The sequence below is a fragment of the Centropristis striata genome, chromosome 21 (assembly GCF_030273125.1).
Source record: "Centropristis striata isolate RG_2023a ecotype Rhode Island chromosome 21, C.striata_1.0, whole genome shotgun sequence".
Classification (NCBI taxonomy): domain Eukaryota; kingdom Metazoa; phylum Chordata; class Actinopteri; order Perciformes; family Serranidae; genus Centropristis; species Centropristis striata.
In genome coordinates, this window is record NC_081537.1 from 30970630 (window position 1) to 30991316 (window position 20687).

At 42.8% G+C, this 20687-nt stretch overlaps 2 protein-coding genes across 2 annotated transcripts; both read right to left on the minus strand.

Moving 5' to 3' along the window:
• Positions 1-6982: 6982 nt before the first annotated feature.
• Positions 6983-12003, minus strand: LOC131960092 (PI-PLC X domain-containing protein 1-like). The gene is made up of 6 exons (XM_059325322.1): positions 11892-12003; positions 10650-10774; positions 10426-10557; positions 8229-8396; positions 7903-8080; positions 6983-7324 (listed from the first exon to the last, which is right to left on the minus strand). Exons 1-6 carry the CDS (start codon positions 12001-12003, stop codon positions 7083-7085), a joined length of 957 nt encoding a protein of 318 aa, XP_059181305.1. The 3' UTR covers positions 6983-7082.
• A 4844-nt stretch (positions 12004-16847) lies between these two features.
• LOC131960093 (pepsin A-like) lies at positions 16848-20221 on the minus strand. Its single transcript, XM_059325323.1, is given in 9 exon segments — positions 16848-17092; positions 17186-17284; positions 17415-17562; positions 17660-17776; positions 17879-18075; positions 18339-18457; positions 18984-19101; positions 19192-19342; positions 19672-20221. Coding segments are annotated over 9 exon segments (1200 nt in total). The 5' UTR covers positions 19785-20221; the 3' UTR covers positions 16848-16954.
• Positions 20222-20687: the final 466 nt, after the last annotated feature.

The window sequence follows — 20687 nt, forward strand, 5'->3', positions numbered from 1 at the left end:
CAAAGCATGTCTGCCGTCCATTTCCCCCAAGATCACCAACATAATTAATTCCTCCCTCACTACTGGTACTGTACCCCCCATTCCCAAACTGGCTGCCATCACACCCATCCTGAAAAAACCTGGTGCTGACCCAGCTGACCTTAACCACTATCGACCCATCTCCAACCTCCCCTTCATCTCTAAAACACTTGAAAGGGTGGTCGCCGCACAACTACAGTCCCACCTCGATACAAATAATCTTCATGAACCCTTCCAATCCGGCTTCCGTCCAAAACACAGCACTGAAACAGCCCTAGTCAAAATCACCAACGACCTCCTCCGTGCAGCCGACTCTGGATTACTCACCATTCTCATTCTCCTCGACCTCAGCGCAGCATTTGACACCATCTCCCACCCTCTGCTCCTGAACCGCCTGGCTGGCATTGGGATCACTGGTGCTGCACTCTCCTGGTTCACATCATACCTCACTGACCGTCAACAATTTGTGCAATTAAGGAACCACAAGTCTGGGTGTCTCACTGGGTGTCCCCCAGGGGTCAGTCTTGGGTCCACTTCTCTTCACCATTTACCTCCTCCCCCTGGGCACAATCCTCCGTCACCATGGGGTCCATTTTCACTGCTACGCCGACGACACACAGGTCTACATCTCCTCCAAACCCACCGCTGCCATCCCTCCCACCTCACTCACCACCTGCCTTGAAGACATCCGGAGCTGGATGAGCAGGAACTTCCTCAAACTTAACGGCAATAAAACAGAGGCCCTGCTCATCGGCTCCAAATCCACCCTCACCAAATCACAACACACCCCAGCTCCACCCATCATCGTCGACGGATTCCCTGTACCCTTCTCCTCCCAAGTTAAGAGCCTCAGCGTCATTTTGGACAACACCCTCTCATTTGCACCCCATATTCAAAACATCACCCGGACTGCATTCTTCCACCTCCGCAACATCTCCAGACTCCGCCCATCACTGACCCAATCCAGCACCGAAATCCTGGTCAACTCATTTGTCACGTCACGCATCGACTACTGCAATGCCCTCCTCACTGGACTCCCCACCACACTCATCAACAGACTGCAAATAATTCAGAACTCGGCCGCCCGGATCATCACCCGTACCAAATCAACTGACCACATCACCCCTGTTCTCATTCAACTCCACTGGCTCCCGGTACAATACCGCATCCACTACAAGAACCTCCTCCTCACCTACAAAGCTCTCCACAACCTAGCCCCCACTTACCTCTGCGACCTCCTTCAAGAATACACTCCCTCCCGCTCCCTCCGTTCATCCTCTGCTGGACTATTAATCACCCCCACATCACGCCTCAGTACCATGGGGGCCCGATCCTTCAGCTGCTCAGCACCCAGGCTCTGGAACTCCCTCCCCCCACACATAAGACAGTCTGACACCATCACAACCTTCAAGTCACAACTCAAAACTCACCTGTTCAAACTGGCATACATTCTGTAACTGGACACTAATTCACTTGCTTTTATCATATTGTCTTGTTTTTACCATGTCGTGATGTTTTTACCATGTTGTCTTGTTTTTAAAGATGTTTATGATTTTAGACTTTGTAAGGTGACCTTGGGTGACATGAAAGGCGCCGATAAATTAAATGTATTATTATTATTATTATTATTATTATTATTATTATTATATTTTCGATTCATTTTGTAACTCATTTCATGAATAAAACAATTTGTTTTCATGGAAAACAACACAGAGTTTTCCTGGGTTACCCCAAACTTTCGAGCGCTAATGTATAGTATAGTTGTGACAAACCTATGACATGATGGATCATTTAAAAGGAATGTGCTAGAAAGCCAGCGCCAACAAAGACGGTTATTCGAATCCTGCTAAAATGCAACATTATGAGCCCGAACGGATCAATAATCTTCTTTCTAATCGACTTTTAACCTATACCCTTAATAGCAAGCTAGCGGCTAACTTATGTTGACACCTGCGTGTTTCACCGCGGTGAGGTGGTGTTTTATTTTGTGTTCAGGTTTTGTTATTTCCTGTTTTATTTTGAAATAGTAACTCTCCTCTCGTTTCAGGTCTCTTGCCCTTCCCCGTGTGTCATCTGTCTGTCTGTATCTACACTGAAAAAGATTGGAGTGACATTTACTTAAAAAAAGCTTGGCAAGTTTTTCTACACAGAAAGTGTTTGTAATCTTTACTCAGGCTGTTTCTGAGTAATATTTATTCAATAGAACCACTCATTTTTTTATGAAAATACACAAGTAAATTTCAGATTCACTGATGTCCCTCAATTACATTTTACTTGGAAATATCAACTAATTAAGCCAATGAACTGGTTTAGTGAATATTACTTGGAACAAATGATTCAATTCACATACAAAACTGAGGACACATAATAACAAACAATCACTAAGTAATGCACTACATGAAAACTGCTATTTTAAAGTAAAAGCACTGAGTTCGTATTTCTTTATAGAATTTTTATAGATGATTGAAATAACAATTACAGGGCAAAAAATCTCTTTTTTTCAGTGTAATCACTGATTGTGTTCACCTGGTGCTCCCTTCCCTCCATGTCATACCGAGTCATACTCGGTGCGGAGAGGACGCTGGCGCGTTTGGCTGCCGCTTCTCCCTCCGAAAAAAGTTTGCCCTGTTTCGACCCTCGCCCGAGTGTGTCAGAAACCCTTACCCTGTGCCACTGGAGGCTACCCCCAGCTCGACCACTGCTTGTCCCGGTGTGGCTGACCATCGCCTGGTACGACAACTAGCCTCCAGCTTTCCGCCGTCGCTGCGACCTCCGCCGCTGCCGAAGGCATCCACGGTGCGGTTAGCCCTTAGCCCTTGCTGGCTAGGACCGCTGCCTTCCTGCATCGAGCCTGGCTCCCAACCAGGTCCAGGCTCGTCTTTCCATTAATGATGCTGCGGTTGGTCCTGCTCTACCTGCTGTCTTCTCACCACCTGTCACAGCCATCCACCAGCTCCTTCAACCCGACCATGGCTCAACGCTACACAACCACGCAGCTCCTCCGGCTGAATCATCAATCGCCTCCCGCTACGGAACTTATCGCCGCAATAAAACACTTCGGACTTCTACGACGCCGCCACTACATCCATAGAGGCTCCCGTCGTAAGTTTCTCTACAACTCCACTGCAGCAAACAGTATCCCATCTCTCTGGACCGACTACAGCTCCCGCACTTCCGCATTCCGTCACCACAACAACTCACCACGTCATCAGGAGAACCACCACGTACATGCCTTCAACCTTCGCCCGGTAGCAACTTCCTCCATGCAAACTTCAAAACAAAAGCCTCTGAAAATAGCCCTGTTCAACACAAGATCCCTCAACAATAAAAGCCTCATCTTAAATGAATTCATCACTGACAAACAACTGGACTTCCTCTGTCTGACCGAAACCTGGCATAAACCCTTGGAATATTTCACACTCAACCAAACCACACCTACTGGATATTCATACATGGACAACCCACGCTCTAAGGGCCGAGGAGGAGGAATTGCAGCCATACACCGTCAAGACCTCAACCCTCGGCCACTCTCCATCACTGCTGCACCATCTTTTGAACATCTGGCATTTAAACTCCCCGGTCCAAAACCCCTCATCATTGCTATCATCTACCGTCCACCCAAACCCAACCCAAACTTTCTGTCAGATTTCTCAGAATTCTTCACACAACTGTCTTCACTCTCCCCATCCATCCTACTCCTAGGTGACTTTAATATCCACATTGACTCCCCTGACTGTAAAAGTACAACAGACTTTCTGGACATTCTCAACTGCTTCAACCTCACCCAACATGTAAATTTCCCCACCCACCGCCGTGGGCACATTCTGGACCTGGTTTGTTCCACTGGCCTCAATATTGACAACCTATCACACACTGACCTCACCATCTCCGACCACCTGACCATCATCATGGACATCAACACTCCCAGCCCCCAACCCAAACAAAACCGCACTATAACCTTTCACAACCTCAAGTCTCTCTGTCCAACCACCCTCTCCACATGCATATCCAACACCATAGCTGACTCTACCCTCCCTGAAAACCCAACTCCAATAGACCTCGTCAACCTGTACAACCACACTCTGTCCACCTGCCTCAACCAGCTTGCTCCCATAAAAACAAAAAATGTCTCATTCACTCACTCTGCCCCCTGGTACACTCCCGAACTTCACCAACTAAAGAAACATCGCAGAAAACTGGAACGCCTACATAAGAAAACTGGACTCACTGTACACTACCAAGCCTACAAAGACCATATCCACCAATACAAGTCAGCACTAAACGAAGCCCGTTCCACCTTCTACTCCGGCATCATTCACTCTGGCTCCTCCAAGCCCCGCACTCTGTTTTCTACAATAAACAAGCTCCTCAAACCCATGGACCACATCTCACACTCCTTCACCCCGGAAAAATGCAATAACTTTCTATCATTCTTCCACTCAAAAGTTGACAATATACACAGCCAGCTTGCCACCTCCTCCTCCGTCAGCCTCAACCCACAACTTTCATCTCCTTCACTAACAGACCATTGTCTTTCTTCCTTCTCACCCATAACAGCATCTGACCTCTCCAATATTTTCTCAAGCATTAAACACCCCACCTGCCCCCTGGACCCCATTCCCTCCATCCTCGTCAAAGCTTGCCTCCCCTGTCTCACCCCACTCATAACCAACATCATAAACTCCTCCCTCACCTCTGGTACGGTTCCCTCCTGTTTCAAGCTTGCTGCCATCACACCCATCCCCAAGAAGCCCGGCCTGGACCCTGATAACCCCGACAATTTCAGACCCATTTCAAACCTCCCATTTCTCTCAAAAATTCTAGAACGTTCTGTTGCCGCTCAACTCCAGCACTACCTCCATTCCAATCAACTCTACGAAACATTCCAATCTGGCTTCCGTACCCACCACAGCACCGAAACCGCTCTACTAAAAGTCACCAACGACCTCCTACTCGCCTCTGACTCCGGCTCCCTCAACATTCTCCTCCTCCTCGACCTCAGCGCCGCTTTTGACACCATCAACCACACCATCCTCCTCAGCCGTCTGCAATCATGCATTGGTATCACTGGCTCAGCACTCTCCTGGTTTAAATCCTACCTCTCTGATAGATTTCACTACATCTCCATCAATAACTGCAAATCCCATATCATCCCTGTCACACATGGTGTCCCCCAAGGCTCGGTGCTTGGTCCCCTCCTATTCATCCTGTACATGCTACCCCTCGGTCACATCATACGCCACCATGGACTACAATTTCATTGCTATGCAGACGATACCCAACTCTACCACTCCACAAAAACCATCACTCCCGCCACTCTGCTCACCATCACAAACTGCCTCACCGACATAAAAACCTGGATGAACAGCAACTTTCTCAAACTCAACTACAACAAATCAGAAATCATCGTCATTGGCCCCAAATCCCGCCTCCCCTCTTCCCAGGACTTCTCACTGAACATTGATGGACACACAGTCACCCCTCCCCCTCTGTCCGAAATCTCGGCGCCACCATGGATCCAACTCTCTCCTTCAAATCACACATCAAGAACATCACCAAAACATCCTTCTTCCACCTCCGCAACATCTCACGTCTCCGCCCAATCCTGTCCTCCTCCGCTGCAGAAACACTAATTCATGCTTCCATAACCTCCAGACTGGACTATTGCAACAGCATTCTCTACGGCCTACCCTCCACCAACCTTCAAAAACTACAATATGTCCAAAATTCAGCTGCTCGTTTACTCACCCACTCCCGCTCCAGAGACCACATCACGCCCATCCTTCAGCACCTTCACTGGCTCCCTATCCAGCACAGAATCCACTTTAAGATCCTGCTCATCACCTACAAAGCCCTCAATAACCTTGCTCCCCCATACCTCACAGACCTGCTCCAACGTCACGCCCCCACCCGCAACCTCAGACGCCAACCTACTGACCCCCATCACCAGGACCAAGCACCGCACCGTTGGCGACAGAGCCTTCTCCACTGCTGCCCCAACCCTCTGTAACTCCCTCCCGACTCACATCCGCAATTCCGACTCCCTCCATGCCTTCAAAAACCAACTCAAAACCCACCTTTTCAAAATAGCTTACAATACCTGAACTCATAATCTCTCATCTCTGTTTAGTTGTTTTTTTCTGTATTTCGTGTTTGTGTGTGTCTAATTTCCTGTCATGTAAAGCGACTTTGAGTGCCTTTTAAAAGCGCTATAAAAATGTAATGTATTATTATTATTATTATTTATTATGTGTTCCAATAGTCTGTGTTCACCTGGTGCTCCCTTCCCTCCATGTGTTCCAATAGTCTGTGTTCACCTGGTGCTCCCTTCCCTCCATGTGTTCCTATAGTCTGTGTTCACCTGGTGCTCCCTTCCCTCCATGTGTTCCAATAGTCTGTGTTTCCTTGTCTTGGTCCAGTGTGTTTGACTCCGTCACCATAACAGCCACTTATCTCCTTCTTGCCACAGCTTGTCTTGTTTTTCGCCCTTTTGGATTCCTCGTAAGAGTGATTTTTCTTTCCCCCCTTTAATCCTGATCCAGTTATTCATAGTGTTTTTGTAGAATCTTTTATTTTTCCTATCAGGTTTTGTTCCTCCCTTTTGGAGTTTAGTTAGTTTCCCCCTTATCTTAGATTAGGATTTATATATTTAGTTTTTAGTGTCGATAGATTCAGTGTTCATCCTCCTTTGGAGCGACTTTTCTTTGTTTAGTTTCTACTCAGAGTCAGGTGTTTCATAGCTCTTTTCTTTCACTCTGTGAGGACTTACCCTGCTGCGTTCTTTGAATAAAGAAACTTTTAACTTCACCTGCTCTGCATCTGAGTCCTGACTTGAGCCCGACCTGACACTGCGCAATTATGTTCGGAAACTATCTTCAGTGGGTGCATTCTAGCATCTACCCTTGAAATATTTCTGGACATGGACTGAGTGCAATTTTTTTTAACGTTTTGATTCTTGCACAGGATTTATATAGGACCTGCTTTATAATAGAAAAGACATGAAAATCTCACTTTTACAACAGGGAGCTTTAAAAAAAGGTGGAACAAAACAAGAAGTGTCCCCTCTATGCTTTCCCAAATTTCAAAGTATTGAACTTGACAACCGTTGACACAAAGTCGTCACGAGTCACCACGTCTGAGGCCACAATGTTGACAGGTGTTTTGCCAGCTTGCTGTGTTATCCACCGCAGCAGCCGTGGCAGACTCCTCTGGATGACGTTGGTGAGGTTGTCACAAAGGCGGAGAATGTACAAGAGTATCCCGGCGTTGTCTGGCAGTGTGAGGTTCAGGCCACACACAAAGAAATCTGCAGGTCAAAGATGACAAATGGTAAATGGACCTGCACTTATATAGCGCTTTTCTAGTCGCTTTGCGACCACTCAAAGCTCTTAACACTACAGACTGCGTTCATTCACCCATTCATACACACATTCATACTGGTGGCAGAGGCTACCCCAAACGATGCCACCTGCCACCATTGGGAATTCATTCACACACTGATGAACGCAGCATCGGGAGCAATTTGGGGTTCAGTATCTTGCTCAAGGATACTTCAACATGTAGCTGCCATGGTGGGGGATCGAACCACCAACCCTCCGATCGGTGAGCAACCCGCTCTACCAACTGAAACTGAAAAAATATGTCCATCTATATGACTCAATACTTGGTTGGGGCTATTTGACTTGAACTACTGGAAATCGACTTTTCCATCATATTCTAATGTATTGAGATGCAGCTGAATGTGGTTTGCGTCTTGTCACTGAATGGATGTCATCTGATAAGTAGAGACAGTACAAGAGACATTATTGGTGCTTTTCACCAAAGTAGAAAACTAAACCCCTTATTGTTAACTACATATGAGGCCCACAGAGCAGAGAAACTCACACTTGAAACTTGCTTTTTCCAAAACCCGGCGAATTTCCGATTCAACCTTTGTGGTGTCCATACTATTGCCATAGTAATAAGGTATTTGACTCCATAACTCACGGTGCGGATTTGTTTTACCGTATGAAACTATGACGTTTTTGCCTTTGCTCCAGCAACTCTGCAGGGTAGGATCGGACTGTTGGGATACAATAAAAAAATGCTATTTTAGAAGTGGTATAAGCACAAGTATTTTCATTTTAACACTAAAATACAGCAATAAGGCTTAATTTATGATGAGATATGTTGACTTATTAATCTTAATGGAAAGATGCATTATGCTTTACCGTCATAGGCAAGAGTTTGCTTCCAAACAGGGTCTTGATGAAGCTGATAAGATGAGCGTGGAGCTGATTTTCATTCTTTTTGTCAAACCCTTTAAAGTGTGATAATGCCAGGATGAGGATCTCTTTGGGATGCTTCCCTGCCCAGTCATTGATGACCCTGAAAACAGTCTGTCACAGGAAGAAGAGTGGTAGTTGTTAATAGAGTCTGCATATAATAGATACATTCTTTATTGGATCCCATGTCTTTGATATACCGACTTTCATTTGGTCTAATTTGAAATAAAAACACTTTTTTTTACTTGAGTGGGTTGTTTAATCCATGGTTACATTACAATTTACAAGCAGGACTTGGTGCTATAGAAGCTCTGTACAATAATTAAAATGCTCAATCAACATAGAAATGCTCACAGCCTGAGGACTAAAGCTTGTGATGTCACAACTATACTGCCCTAAAAAGCCTTATGGAAGTAAATCTGTGTCATCGGAGTTTGAAATAAAAAACACGTTGAATCTGAATGTTTTTCAACGAAAAATTTAAACGAAAAAATTAAACTGCAAAAAATTCAACCTCAAAAAATTCAACGACAAAAAATTCAACCGCAATGTTAACTTCGATGACACAGATTTACTTCCATACCAACAGCAGTAACTACATTTTTGGTTGAAATTGAGTTATAACTAAAAATGAACTCCTTGGTGTCTGATTTGTCTTTATCTTTATCTTATCAAAATTTTAGATTTCAATTTTGCTTTAATTCAGAGAAATAATGATATAAAAATTGCAGTGACTACAAAATCCAACTCCAACTTTGATAGGCAAATTATTATCTAGACGAAGACTAAAATATTGTCATAGTCTGCTCCAGCCTTTCCCCATGGACTCAGTAATTTTCCACTGCTCTACTCTCACCACACCCATTGACTGATCACACACCTGCTTCCACTCACTGATCACACACACCTGCTCACACTCACTAATCACACACCTGCCCTCACTCACCAATCAGCCCCTCCTGCCTGCTCAGTATATATTCTCCAGCCTCACACTCACTCAGGGCCAGATTGTTCTTTGCCATGCGAGACTTTCCAGCGTTCATCTGCCTGTCTTCCCGGTTCCGACCCTGCCTGACTTCAACCTGCCTGTTCTGCCTGCCGCCTGGTAAATTACCTCTACCCTTTGTTCCTGACTACGAGCTCTGCCTGCCCCCCTTCGGATTGTTCGCCTGGACTGCCTGCCTTCTGGTTTACGAACTTTTGCCTGTCCTGACCAAGCCACCTGCCAAGCCATTGAACTGTGTGTTTGCCGGATTGCAGTTAATAAAACCATTAACTGACCTTCGTTTCTGGGCCTTGTTTGTACTGCGTTTGGGTTCGCACAATACCCGTTACAAATATAAAATTTCTTTATAATATAAGGTCAAAATAAAATAAAATACATAAATCTTTGAATAGAGTTCTTAAACAATTTTAAATACACTTATAATAAATTCAAATTGAAAATGTTTATTCACTGAAAACTAAATATAAAAGCTGAAAGAAGACAACATTGTAGTTACTGCACTCTGTTACTGATTTGGCATTACTATTAGAACCCTTTACACCAAAACCAGAGTGCAGTAACTACATTTTTGGGGTCAAAGGTCAAATAAATCTTCATGATTTTTTAGCATAAAAATTACATTATCATCATCATGTTCACTTACCTACCTATAACCAATTTGGCTGGCCAGTTTAAAAATGTTGGAAAAAAAACTTTAAAGCATTTTTTTCTCAGTTAAACTCTTTGCGTAGTTACTGCAGTTAGGCTTTGTACACTACACTACAGTGATGTTACATTGATTCCTTCAATGAGGATGAAAGGCGATGCAGAAGGCAGAGATAGACTGACCAATCAGAGCAGATTGGGCTATTTCAGGAGGGGGGCCTTAAAGAGACAGGCACACGGAGCATTTTAGACAGATGGTACATACAGGTATGTTTAGATTGACAATACAAGAAAACAAATGTGTTTTTTGAATATTAAAGCATGTTTACATGTTCTAATAGAAACCCATAATATGAATATGAACCTAAAAATTATCATGATATGTCACCTTTAAAAAATTTTTTTTCAGGCAGGTCATGTTTTATTCATTTGGTTAAGTATTCAGCCTATTTTTGATATGTATAATATTTTGACTTTTTTAAAAATTTTTACCTCCACATCAGTCAGTGTGTACAGTCCATGATAAAAGTAAAGCCGTGTGGGGTTGGTGTCATTTGCCTTGCGAGCAATCCTCAGGTCAAAGTAGCGAACTCCAGCATCCAGCTGCTTAGCGATGGTCTCCTCCTGCATCACAAGTCAATATAACCATCAGACCTTCTTTTTTCTCATATTCACATACAGTCGGTCGATAGTGACAGGTGTTAAACACAGTTTACCTGAGTAATCGACCATTTGCGCACTATATAACGTGCACAATAACTCCAGCTCAATCTTTTCAGTTGATCTGGTTCTATTATAGAGGAGTTGATGTCCAAATCATAACTCATTGAGTCATGGCTACCTGGGAAATACCAAAAAACACACATACAAACAGGTGTCATATCAACTTTAGTGGTGGTTTTCAATATTTCTTTATGTATATATAAACACTCACAGGCCACTTTATTAGGTAGACCTGTGTAACTGCTCGGTAATAAAAGTATCTAATCAGCCAATCACATGGAAGCAACTCAATACATTCAGGCCTGTAGACATGGTGAAGACAAGCTGCTGAAGTACAAACTGAGCAGCAGAATGAGGAAGAAAGGTGATACAAGTGACTTTGAACATGGCATAGTTGTTGGTGCCAGATGGGCTGATCTCAGTTTTTCACAAATTCAGTTTCAGTAACAATGAAACACCGTAAATGTATATATCAGCCAAAACAATAATGTTTTACTTTAAAAAAAACAACATTACTCCACTGTAAAATACACTGGCACTGTGTTTGTAGCAAAAAAAATACTGTAATATATATACAAGCCATCATATTTGCATTTATTTTTTTGTGAAAATACTTTTTCTCACTGTTAAATGTACTAAACACCATATCTCTAACAGAAATGTACTGTAATATTTAATGGTAAAATCTTTAATTTATGCAGCATTTATAAAGTATTTTCTTGTCAATTATATGGCAGAACAGCGTTTCTTTTGATGGTAAAACTTTTATTTTTTACAGTAAAATATGGAATAAAATGGCAATCTCAATGGAGAAACCAACAGTGCTAATATCATTTTACCGTAATATTACAAAAAGTAAAAGTTCTGGCAACCACAGCTTCCAGTTTTTTACCGTAAAAACAACAGGTTTTTTTTTTACAGTGTAGGGTTTACAGACAATAGTCCAAAAAATATCCAGTGAGCCAAAATGTCTTGTTGATGCCAGAGGTCAGAGGAGAATGACCAGACTGGTTCAACAGTAAGTCAAATAACCACTGGTTATAACCAAAGTCTGCAGAAGAGCATTTCTAAACACACAACACGTCCAACCTTGAAGCAGATGGTCTACAGCAGCAGAAGACCACACCTCCACTTTATTAGCTACAACTTGCTATCTAATAAAATGGCCAGTGAGTGTACATACACTGTTAAAAGTTCAGTAGCAATGTAAGCAGCTACATGATTCATCTTCATACCTGGTATGGCCAGATTAAAGAGAGGAATGTTGTGGAGTTCAGGTGGTAGTTGCGACATCCAGTCGGAGTAGCTGGTGACTTCTCTTTTGCCTTTTTGTGCAGACATTGTCATCTCAAATTCTACAAAAAACAACTCAAAGTCAACCCTCAGTCTCTTACAGTAGATTGTAGCTAATAATGAACAGGTTACCATTCTTTTTTTTTAAAAAAGAAACACAAAGATTGTTAAAAGTTTAGAGAGCACCACTTACCCTGCCAAGGTGATTTCCAGAGTGTTTTATTACCTCAGATATACGGTGCAGAAATGTACAAAGATCTGATATTTTTTATAGATTGTTGCTCGTCATAGAAGCCTGCAGGATTCAACTTACTGCTTTTGTTGCGTAGAGGTGAGAGAGTGTGCTGTGTGCTGCAGTTGTCATAGAGGTTTTGATCTGACACAGATTGTATGTCTATGAGGAAATCTAAAAATGGTCTGGAATGTTTGATGAAAACGATACGGAGTACCAGTGAAACTTGCTCATACAATCAGCACTTAAGTTTAATAATCACAGTGAGGACCGAAACTCTGATTGAAACTCAACCTGCCTTTCCGTAACTTGACTCGTTTCAGTCAGGCCAGGCCTATCTGCTTTTTTCTGAAACTGCCCTTGACAACATTGTTTTTGCATTCAAAGATCATCGGAGTGAAACAAAAAGACCTCAACTGAATTCTTTCTACAGCCAACAAAAAACCCCTGCCAAGCAGGAAGCATTTTGGCTTCTCCATGTCATGTTGTTGCAAGCGGATTTTCCGCATTGCCCTTAGGGCGTGCTTATGTTTTACCTGCTTGTTAGACTAACTGCTATTCAAAATTGTTCATCACCTCATTTTTTCAGTTGCTAACATGCTTTGGTCAAAACCGAAGTCACAATGGTCAAAACTCAAACAGTCAAACAAAGCGGGGACAGAAATTTATGTTGTCGTGAACAAAACTGAATAACCCCATTTTCCTAAATGCTGCTATATTTACATGGATTGGTGGTAGAGCCCTATAGTGGCCAAAGTAATCAGGAACGAAGGGGAAAAAAAGGGAATGTAGTTCAAAATGTGAAAATTGCTTTTATGGTGGATGGAAGGGCGGTCGGTCCTATGTTCCCCGTTTTTCCCCAAAAAGGGTTCTATGTTCCCCTGTAGCAATACATAGTGGAGACCTATGTTCCCCGCAATCTATCACTCTTTACGGTAGACTCTCAGCATGGCCAGCAGGCCTACCGTCACATTGCCCACCTTAGCTTAAGCAGCCAAAAACTTAAATTTGCACAGCAGCTACTTTCTGCTTACTTTGCAGTTCATTTTTTCGCTTTTTAAATAGGGTTGGGGGGGGGTTGTTGTTTTGTTGTTTACCTTATACAGAGTTTATCACGGGGTCTCGCGGTCTCCCGTACGTTCAGGACTATTGCGTGTTGTCGTTATCTCGCATGTATACGGCTTGCTCGCTACGCTGCCGTTCCGTGCCCGGTGGGAACTGACGCTGGGCAGAGGACGGAGCAAACCCGCGGCGGAGCCGTTCCGCGCCCGGTGGAAATCCCCAGTAAGGTTGACGTGTGGGAGAGCGCACGCACGGACCGTATAGCCGTGTTTCGACTACCACCGGGAAAGTCTCAAGCCTGATTTCCACCGGGCCCGTTACTGCAGCGTAACGTCAGCGTCGCGTATGACGTTGCTAATAGGTAGCACTCTAATCAATGAGAGCATTTCCACCGGGCGCGTAGCGTAACGTTACTGCAGTGTCGTGTCAGCGTCTCTACGCGAGCATTAGGTAGGACTTCTATTTCTCCGCGAGACGCTGCCAACTCACGTGAATCTCAACAGAGCAGATCACCAGACAGGAAGTCCGGCTCAGAATCAGCGTAAAACACTTCCGCCCCTTTCAAAATAAAACACAATACGCAGTTCATGCAGCCTAAAACTACTTCACATCAACATTATGTTATGACCAGGGCACCAGATCGGCAATCAATCAATCAAAGGGTCTCAGAGGATCGGCGACACGGAAGACAAGAGACTGATTGTTGAAGTGGAACATCATACAATCATTTATGACATAACATATTGTTTTTATAAGGATAGATGGTCAGATCAACATATCTTTCACCTCAGAGAAGCAAAGTAAGTTGGTTTTTGTTGTTGTTGTTTACTTTAAACACACAGTTTATCCATAGACTGTATAAATAGAGTTTAAAGTTTATCACGGGATCTTGCGGTCTCCCGTATGGTCAGGATTATCGCGTGATCTCGTTATCTCGCATGTATACGGCCGGCTCGCTAAGCTGACGTGCTGCTGCTGTAACGCGCCCGGTGTGAATTGACAGACGCAGCAAAAACGCTGTGGAGACGTGCTGCTGCTGTAACGCGTCCGGTGGAAATCCCCAGTCATGCCACACCCTCTCTAATGTCCGCTCAGCCTAACATTGAAAAACTGTCGATCACCACATCCAGTCACCTTAACACATGGACCTTAGCCAAAACAATGTTTGCTTCTATGCTATCATGTGTTTACTTTTATATTAAAAACGTTTCCTTTATGGTGAAGCCAATTCCGGCCAACACTGGTGGGGGAGGGGTTCACCCTGGATAGGGTAACCTACAGGCAAATTGGGGATGCCAGTTAACCTAAGCTGCCTGTCTTGGAACTACAGCCAGAGAACCAGGAGATTACCCATGGCACAAGAAAAACGTGTCACCTAAGTCTTTCCATGAAAGAGGTTATAATAAATTCAGGCTGATGAAATATTCATAGTGATGTGGCATTATTTAAACTAAACACAAGTGCACTTATAAAAAATGTCAAGTTTTAGAGGAACAGTGCAGTAATAGATAAAGTACAGATTGGTTTGGGGGTCATCCCTATGTTCCCCGGGACCTATGTTCCCCCGCTCGAGGAACATAGGACCCTTTTACTGAAAAAGGGTCCTATGTTCCCCACTGTTGCGGGGTTAGGGTTAGCTCGAGATCTGCAGGTTTGCCACCCCTGACCTAATCTTTCCTCATCTCGGCCTATTTACATTTGCGCGTCAAACAGCCCATAGGCCTACATAGGCCTATTTGCCATGGAATTTGGCAGTGATGGTGGAAAAAGTAACAGTCTGGGGAACATAGGAGCCTTTTTGGGAAAAGTGGGGGAAAAGGGTCCTATGTTCCCCAGTCTCATACAAAGAGGGGAACATAGGACCCAGGGAACATAGACACACTCCCATTGGTTCTACCTTACACTGTGAGAAGAGATAAAAGTGTGTTTCTTCTGTTTTCATACAGGTTTTTGTCATCAGGCTCATTTTATGAGGAAATCTAAAAAAAATAGAGTTGATTCAAAATGTAATGTGTAAAGAAGATCGTGTGGTGTCAAATTTCCTTATTCCATCACTGGGCACTCAAGACAGTAATGATAGTGAGGAACTCTGTACATTTATGACTCAGTCAGACAGGGCAGAAGCATAGACTATATCAAAATAATGGATCTAGTCCCAGTGGTGTCACCCATTGGTGTGTGCACTCCAGTTTTGAAGACATAAGTTTGGCAATTTGGATGTCCCTATATTGGTAATTTGCAACCAGTGCATGCACAGAACTGATCATAGCCCGAATGATGGTACGTTATCAGCTAACACTAGCGCTTGCTAGCTAGCTTGGTTAGCAAGTGGCACATTTAATTAAAAATAATCAAATGGCTCATTCCATTGTCTTTTAGTCCACCAGAACAATGAACAAACCTTTTTGGCTGACCACAATGAACTTTGATAAACTTACACTGGGAAAGGGTATAAGATCTCAAATGAAAACGTAGTGTACCGTGGTAGCGACCTGTCAATCAGAAGGCAGTGTCCCACTCACGTTTACCCCACTTTATCATCTTTTTCAATTAAAATTAAACCATGTCTTACAAAGTGAACATCATACTGTGTTTAAGAGGACATACAATTCATGAAGAAGGTAAGTAGTCATTCTTCTATTGAATTTCATACAAACAGACTTAAAAAAAAAAAAAACACACAAAATTGAAAAACGGGCAAACACCACATCCAGTCACCTTAACACATGGGCCTTAGCCAAAAAAGTGTTTGCTTCTATGCTATCATTGTTTACTTTTATATTTAAAACTTTTCCTTTATGGTGAAGCCAATTCCAGCTAACATTGGTGGGGGAGGGGTACACCCCTGATAGGTTGCCACATTAACACAGGGCTTACACATAGGGCGTGTTTCCACTAAGTAATTTCTGACTACTTTTTGGAAAGCAGCTGAGTGTTTTGGCTATGCCCTTTAGTTGGTCCCCTTGGCCTCTGTTCCCATACAGGTACTTTTGTAGTGGCTAACCAACGGAATTTAAATGTGACAAAAATAGTTCTGTGACACTTATTCAGCGACAACCTTCCTTCTCTAGCTCTGTAAGGAGACAGTCGCACTTTTCTTTCCTCTCTCCTTCCCCTGTTTTTCCTGCTTCGCTCCTCTTGTCTCGTCTTCTGTGTTATACTTTGGATGACTCTCTCTACATTGCTTTCATAACTAAAAATCATGGATTTGATCAACTGGTCTCTCAAGGCAATTGACACCATTTTCTCGACAAGAAGCCTGGGCTTGGGGGAGCCCACCTGCCCTGCCGGGACATTTGCAGCTGGCTACATGATGGATGCGTGGGAGAGGTGGCGTGTCGTGTGGCTGGCAGATCTTTCCGTAGAGGATATTGAAGGTTTCTATCTATTCGGAACCTTGATAGCTGCAACTGTTAGCACTGTTAGCATCTCCATGTTTGCTTGTGAAGTTGGAGATGAGAGCCATGTGGAAGCAATCCTGGCCCATGAATCTGAATGACGATAGTACCCTTTAGGATGCTACTCATTATGTAACATCAGTTTGTTGTGCAATTGAATAAAACACCAGTGAAACACGTTTATTGGATTTGAGGAATTTAATCATTTATAAGGCAAGGAAATTATTTGAATTTCTGACATGAAATCCTACTAAAACACTAAGATATAGATATGATTGATAGAAGGCTCTTGGGAAGGGTGACTTCAGGTTGCTTATCTAGCCTTGGCCAGACCGACCCTATTATTGGCTCTGTCGAAGATGGAGTAGTACTCTCTGATGAAGACATCACCCAGGATCCACAGTTTGTCTCCTCCATTGCCAAAGCCAGTAATGCAGCCGTAGTGTTTAGTCTATAGAGAGGATATAAGAGAAAAAATTTCATATTGAGGTAAAGTAGAGTGAGGTAAGAAAATACTAAGTCTATCAGGGAAACAAACACTTACCTGACGAACGTAAGCAGAACTTGGGATGGGGAATTCCTGTCCGTTGATATGGAAGATCACATCTGGCTTTTCAGCAATGTTGTCACAGTTGAATATGTACTGTGGCAGAAGAAGAAAGAGGATGTAAGAGTTCCAAAATGTGGTTTTATTGTTTTTTTCAATACAGAAAAGTTCTATTCAACGTGAAGCTACAGACTTCTCCTTCAGTCCAGCAGCATATGGCACTTACTGTTAAATGCTGCTGGTCGAAGGTAGCTCCCACTAGCTGGTTGATTTTGTTGCTGCTGCTCGCAGGTCCGACAATAAGAGAAGTGCCAGTGTCCACAACAGCCTGGCAACCACCATCACAAGCCACAACCTGACCATTGATAGTAATACTGAAAGGGATACACAGCACAGTAAACATCAGAGAGATATACACTTTTGTCACTTTGGTTGGGATACTTCTTGGGTAACCTGTGTTGTTGGCTTTACCTGTCCACTGTGATTTGCCAGAAACGTTCACTTGAGAGGGGAATCCAGCTGATGGAACCAGAGTAGTGGTTGGGGTCCATACCACCGAAGGTCACCACACTTCCTTTCTCAGGTTTACTACAGGGGAAAGTGAGAACTTGCTGAAAAACCTTCAAGAAATCAGTTGCTGTCTCACTATTAGTAATTAGTGGAATACTGCAAAGCTTAGTCTGTCCTTACTGGCTCAAGTACACAGAGAAGAGGTCCTGGTCGACAAGGCCCTGACTCATCATGTTGTCAAAGACAGGTGTAGCGCCAGAAGCAGCCAGGCTTGGGTATGCCAGACCCAGGATACCATCAGCACGCATGAACTCCATGTAGTCAGCCTCTGTCTTGCTCAAGCCGAAGATCTGATTCCTCACAGCGAGCCCACCCACCTGATAGACAATTATGTGGAGAGCACAGAGATTCAAAACCGTTAAAGATCTCTTACAATGAGATCTTTAAAGCTCATTCAACTTCTGCTTTTGACACATGAACATGAGCCTAAAGGTCAACAGATATTTAACGTGTAGGAATTTCTGGAATCTCTAAACCTTGAAAATGTTGTGACAAAACAATAATCAGTTTCAGAATTGCAAAAAAAACCCCGATACTATTTTTTAGTTCAAAAGTGATACTCTCTGCTTTAATTTCTCACCGTCACAGTGTCGTATCCAAGAATGCCAGTCATGCTGCCAGTGCCATAGCGGATAGTAAGAGATTGGCCATTTTGTCAGTAGGTGCTGCTCATGGCAGGATCGTACTCATTATGGTTCTCTAGGAATGTACAGATACCAAAGAAATAATACATTCATCCTGATAGATTCATAATAACTTTTTTAAAACTCTAGTAGGAGTCAAAACTTAAGGTTGATGAATTGAAAAGTAAAAGTTAACAATTTAACATACAAAATTCCCATCTGATTTCATGAGCAGCTTGGGCTGCCACTAAGACAATGCAGAGCCAGGGACCAGCTACGGACCACTAACTTATTTTTCTAAAGTAAGTAATGTAGCAAACGTACTTATTTAAGCCAGCTGCATACAAAACATACCTATTCTACCCAAAGCATGATCTTTTTCCTAAACTTAACCAAGTAGTTTTGTTGTCAAAATTCAATCAAGCAGATTTGCTTTCATTTAATACTTTAACCACGTGTTTAAAACTGCTACTGTAATTTGGAAGAAAATATGTTTGATTTAAAATGTAATTGAAAATGCAGTCGCTGAACATTTTTAGGAGACCACGTTAGTTTGAGAACCTCAGATATGCCCTAAAGTGATCACAAAGTATTTTACATACCACAGGCTGCACTGGTGCAGTAGACTGAGGGAACCCACAGGTTGGACGAGCCAGTGTCAAAGACAACCTTGAAGGACTGAGGAGGAGTTCCAATGGAAATTTTTCCAAAGTAACGTATCTGTAGAAGAAGAGATACCAACATTATTTGTGCCTGAAATGAACTATTTCTCAAAGTTAATTTCTTTCAGCTTCAGCAGCTGGTGCTCACATCAGCATCGTTGGTCATGGGCTGGTTGGCCACAGCAAAGCGTTCATCAAACTTGGCCATAGGGTTGTATGGGTACTTAAGTCTGTACTGCTCCCACAGACCCTGCTCCAGCAGCGTCTCCCTGGCTGTCTTACCTATTTCCAGAGGGACCCTAGGATTCAACAAATGGACCAACTTATATACTGTTGAGGTACCCGGTACACACAGAGCTGCACTTGCAAACTGAATGCAGGCTGTTGTCATCTACTGTTCGTAGGGATACATATGAAATATGTTGATGTCAGGTGGTAAGCTCAAGTGGCTGTAGTAATTATGACAAGTAGCTATGTGTAACAAACAGCAACCGTGCAATCATTTTACAACGTTAAATACCAAGTCATATTTTGTAATATCAGCAAATGAGCTATTGAAGTCTAGGTGGTTCGAAAAATCTATTATACAACAGGTAAAGAGTTTGTTTGAGTGGTGTGGCTGACTTACTGGAAGAGGCACTCAGACAGTGCCACCATGGCACAAATAACAACGGCCCACTTCATTGTCTCAGCTCTGACGTCAACTGTGAAAGAAAATGAGTTGAACACATTTAAACTCATTCAGTGCATTCCATTAAGAACCATTCAAAATGAAATGGTGCAATAGTGCTATCATACGTCTATGATGCTGTGGTATACTCACCTGCAGACTCTAACACTAGTGCCGATAGTCATGCATCCTCTTTTATACAGGCAGACCAACAGTTTACTATTACAGAATGATAAGGCAGTGCACACAAAGAAGTGATAAGTCAAGATAAGTAATGGAGAAACAATCACTGACCTCAAGATAATGTCAATTATGATTAAAGGAAAGAATACAAACTTTTGGATAAAGCTTGCCTGATTATTGTAGTATAAAAAGTTATGCAAATGTATGTTAGTCTTTTGGCTGTAGTACAAATTAAACTGTTAGCTTTCTTGGTTAATGTTTCAGCTTTGTGCATATTTTTCACATCTTTTATGCTTTGATTTTTTTTTTAAAACATTCTCCTTTGCATATATATGAACCATACTATATTACTCTCCTATAAAATCCATATATATTCTTTTTCTTTTGCATGTTGGCCATATGTGTTACAACATACAGCAATACAAACAAACCAAAACTGCATAACATTGAAAAACTGTCGATCACGACATCCAGTCACCTTAACACATGGACCTTAGCCAAAACAGTGTTTGCTTCTACGCTATCATGTGTTTACTTTTATATTAAAAACTTTTCCTTTATGGTGAAGCCAATTCCGGCCATCGCTGGTGCCCAAGTCATTCCATGACATAGGTTATAAAAATTCAGGCTGATGAAATATTCATAGAGCTGTGGCAATATTTCAACTGAACACATATTAATGGAAAAGTGGTTGGTTCTACAATACCTTCCAGAGGATCCAACAAATGGGCCAACTTATATACTGTTGAGGTACACGGTACATACAAAGATGCCTGACACTTTCAAACTGT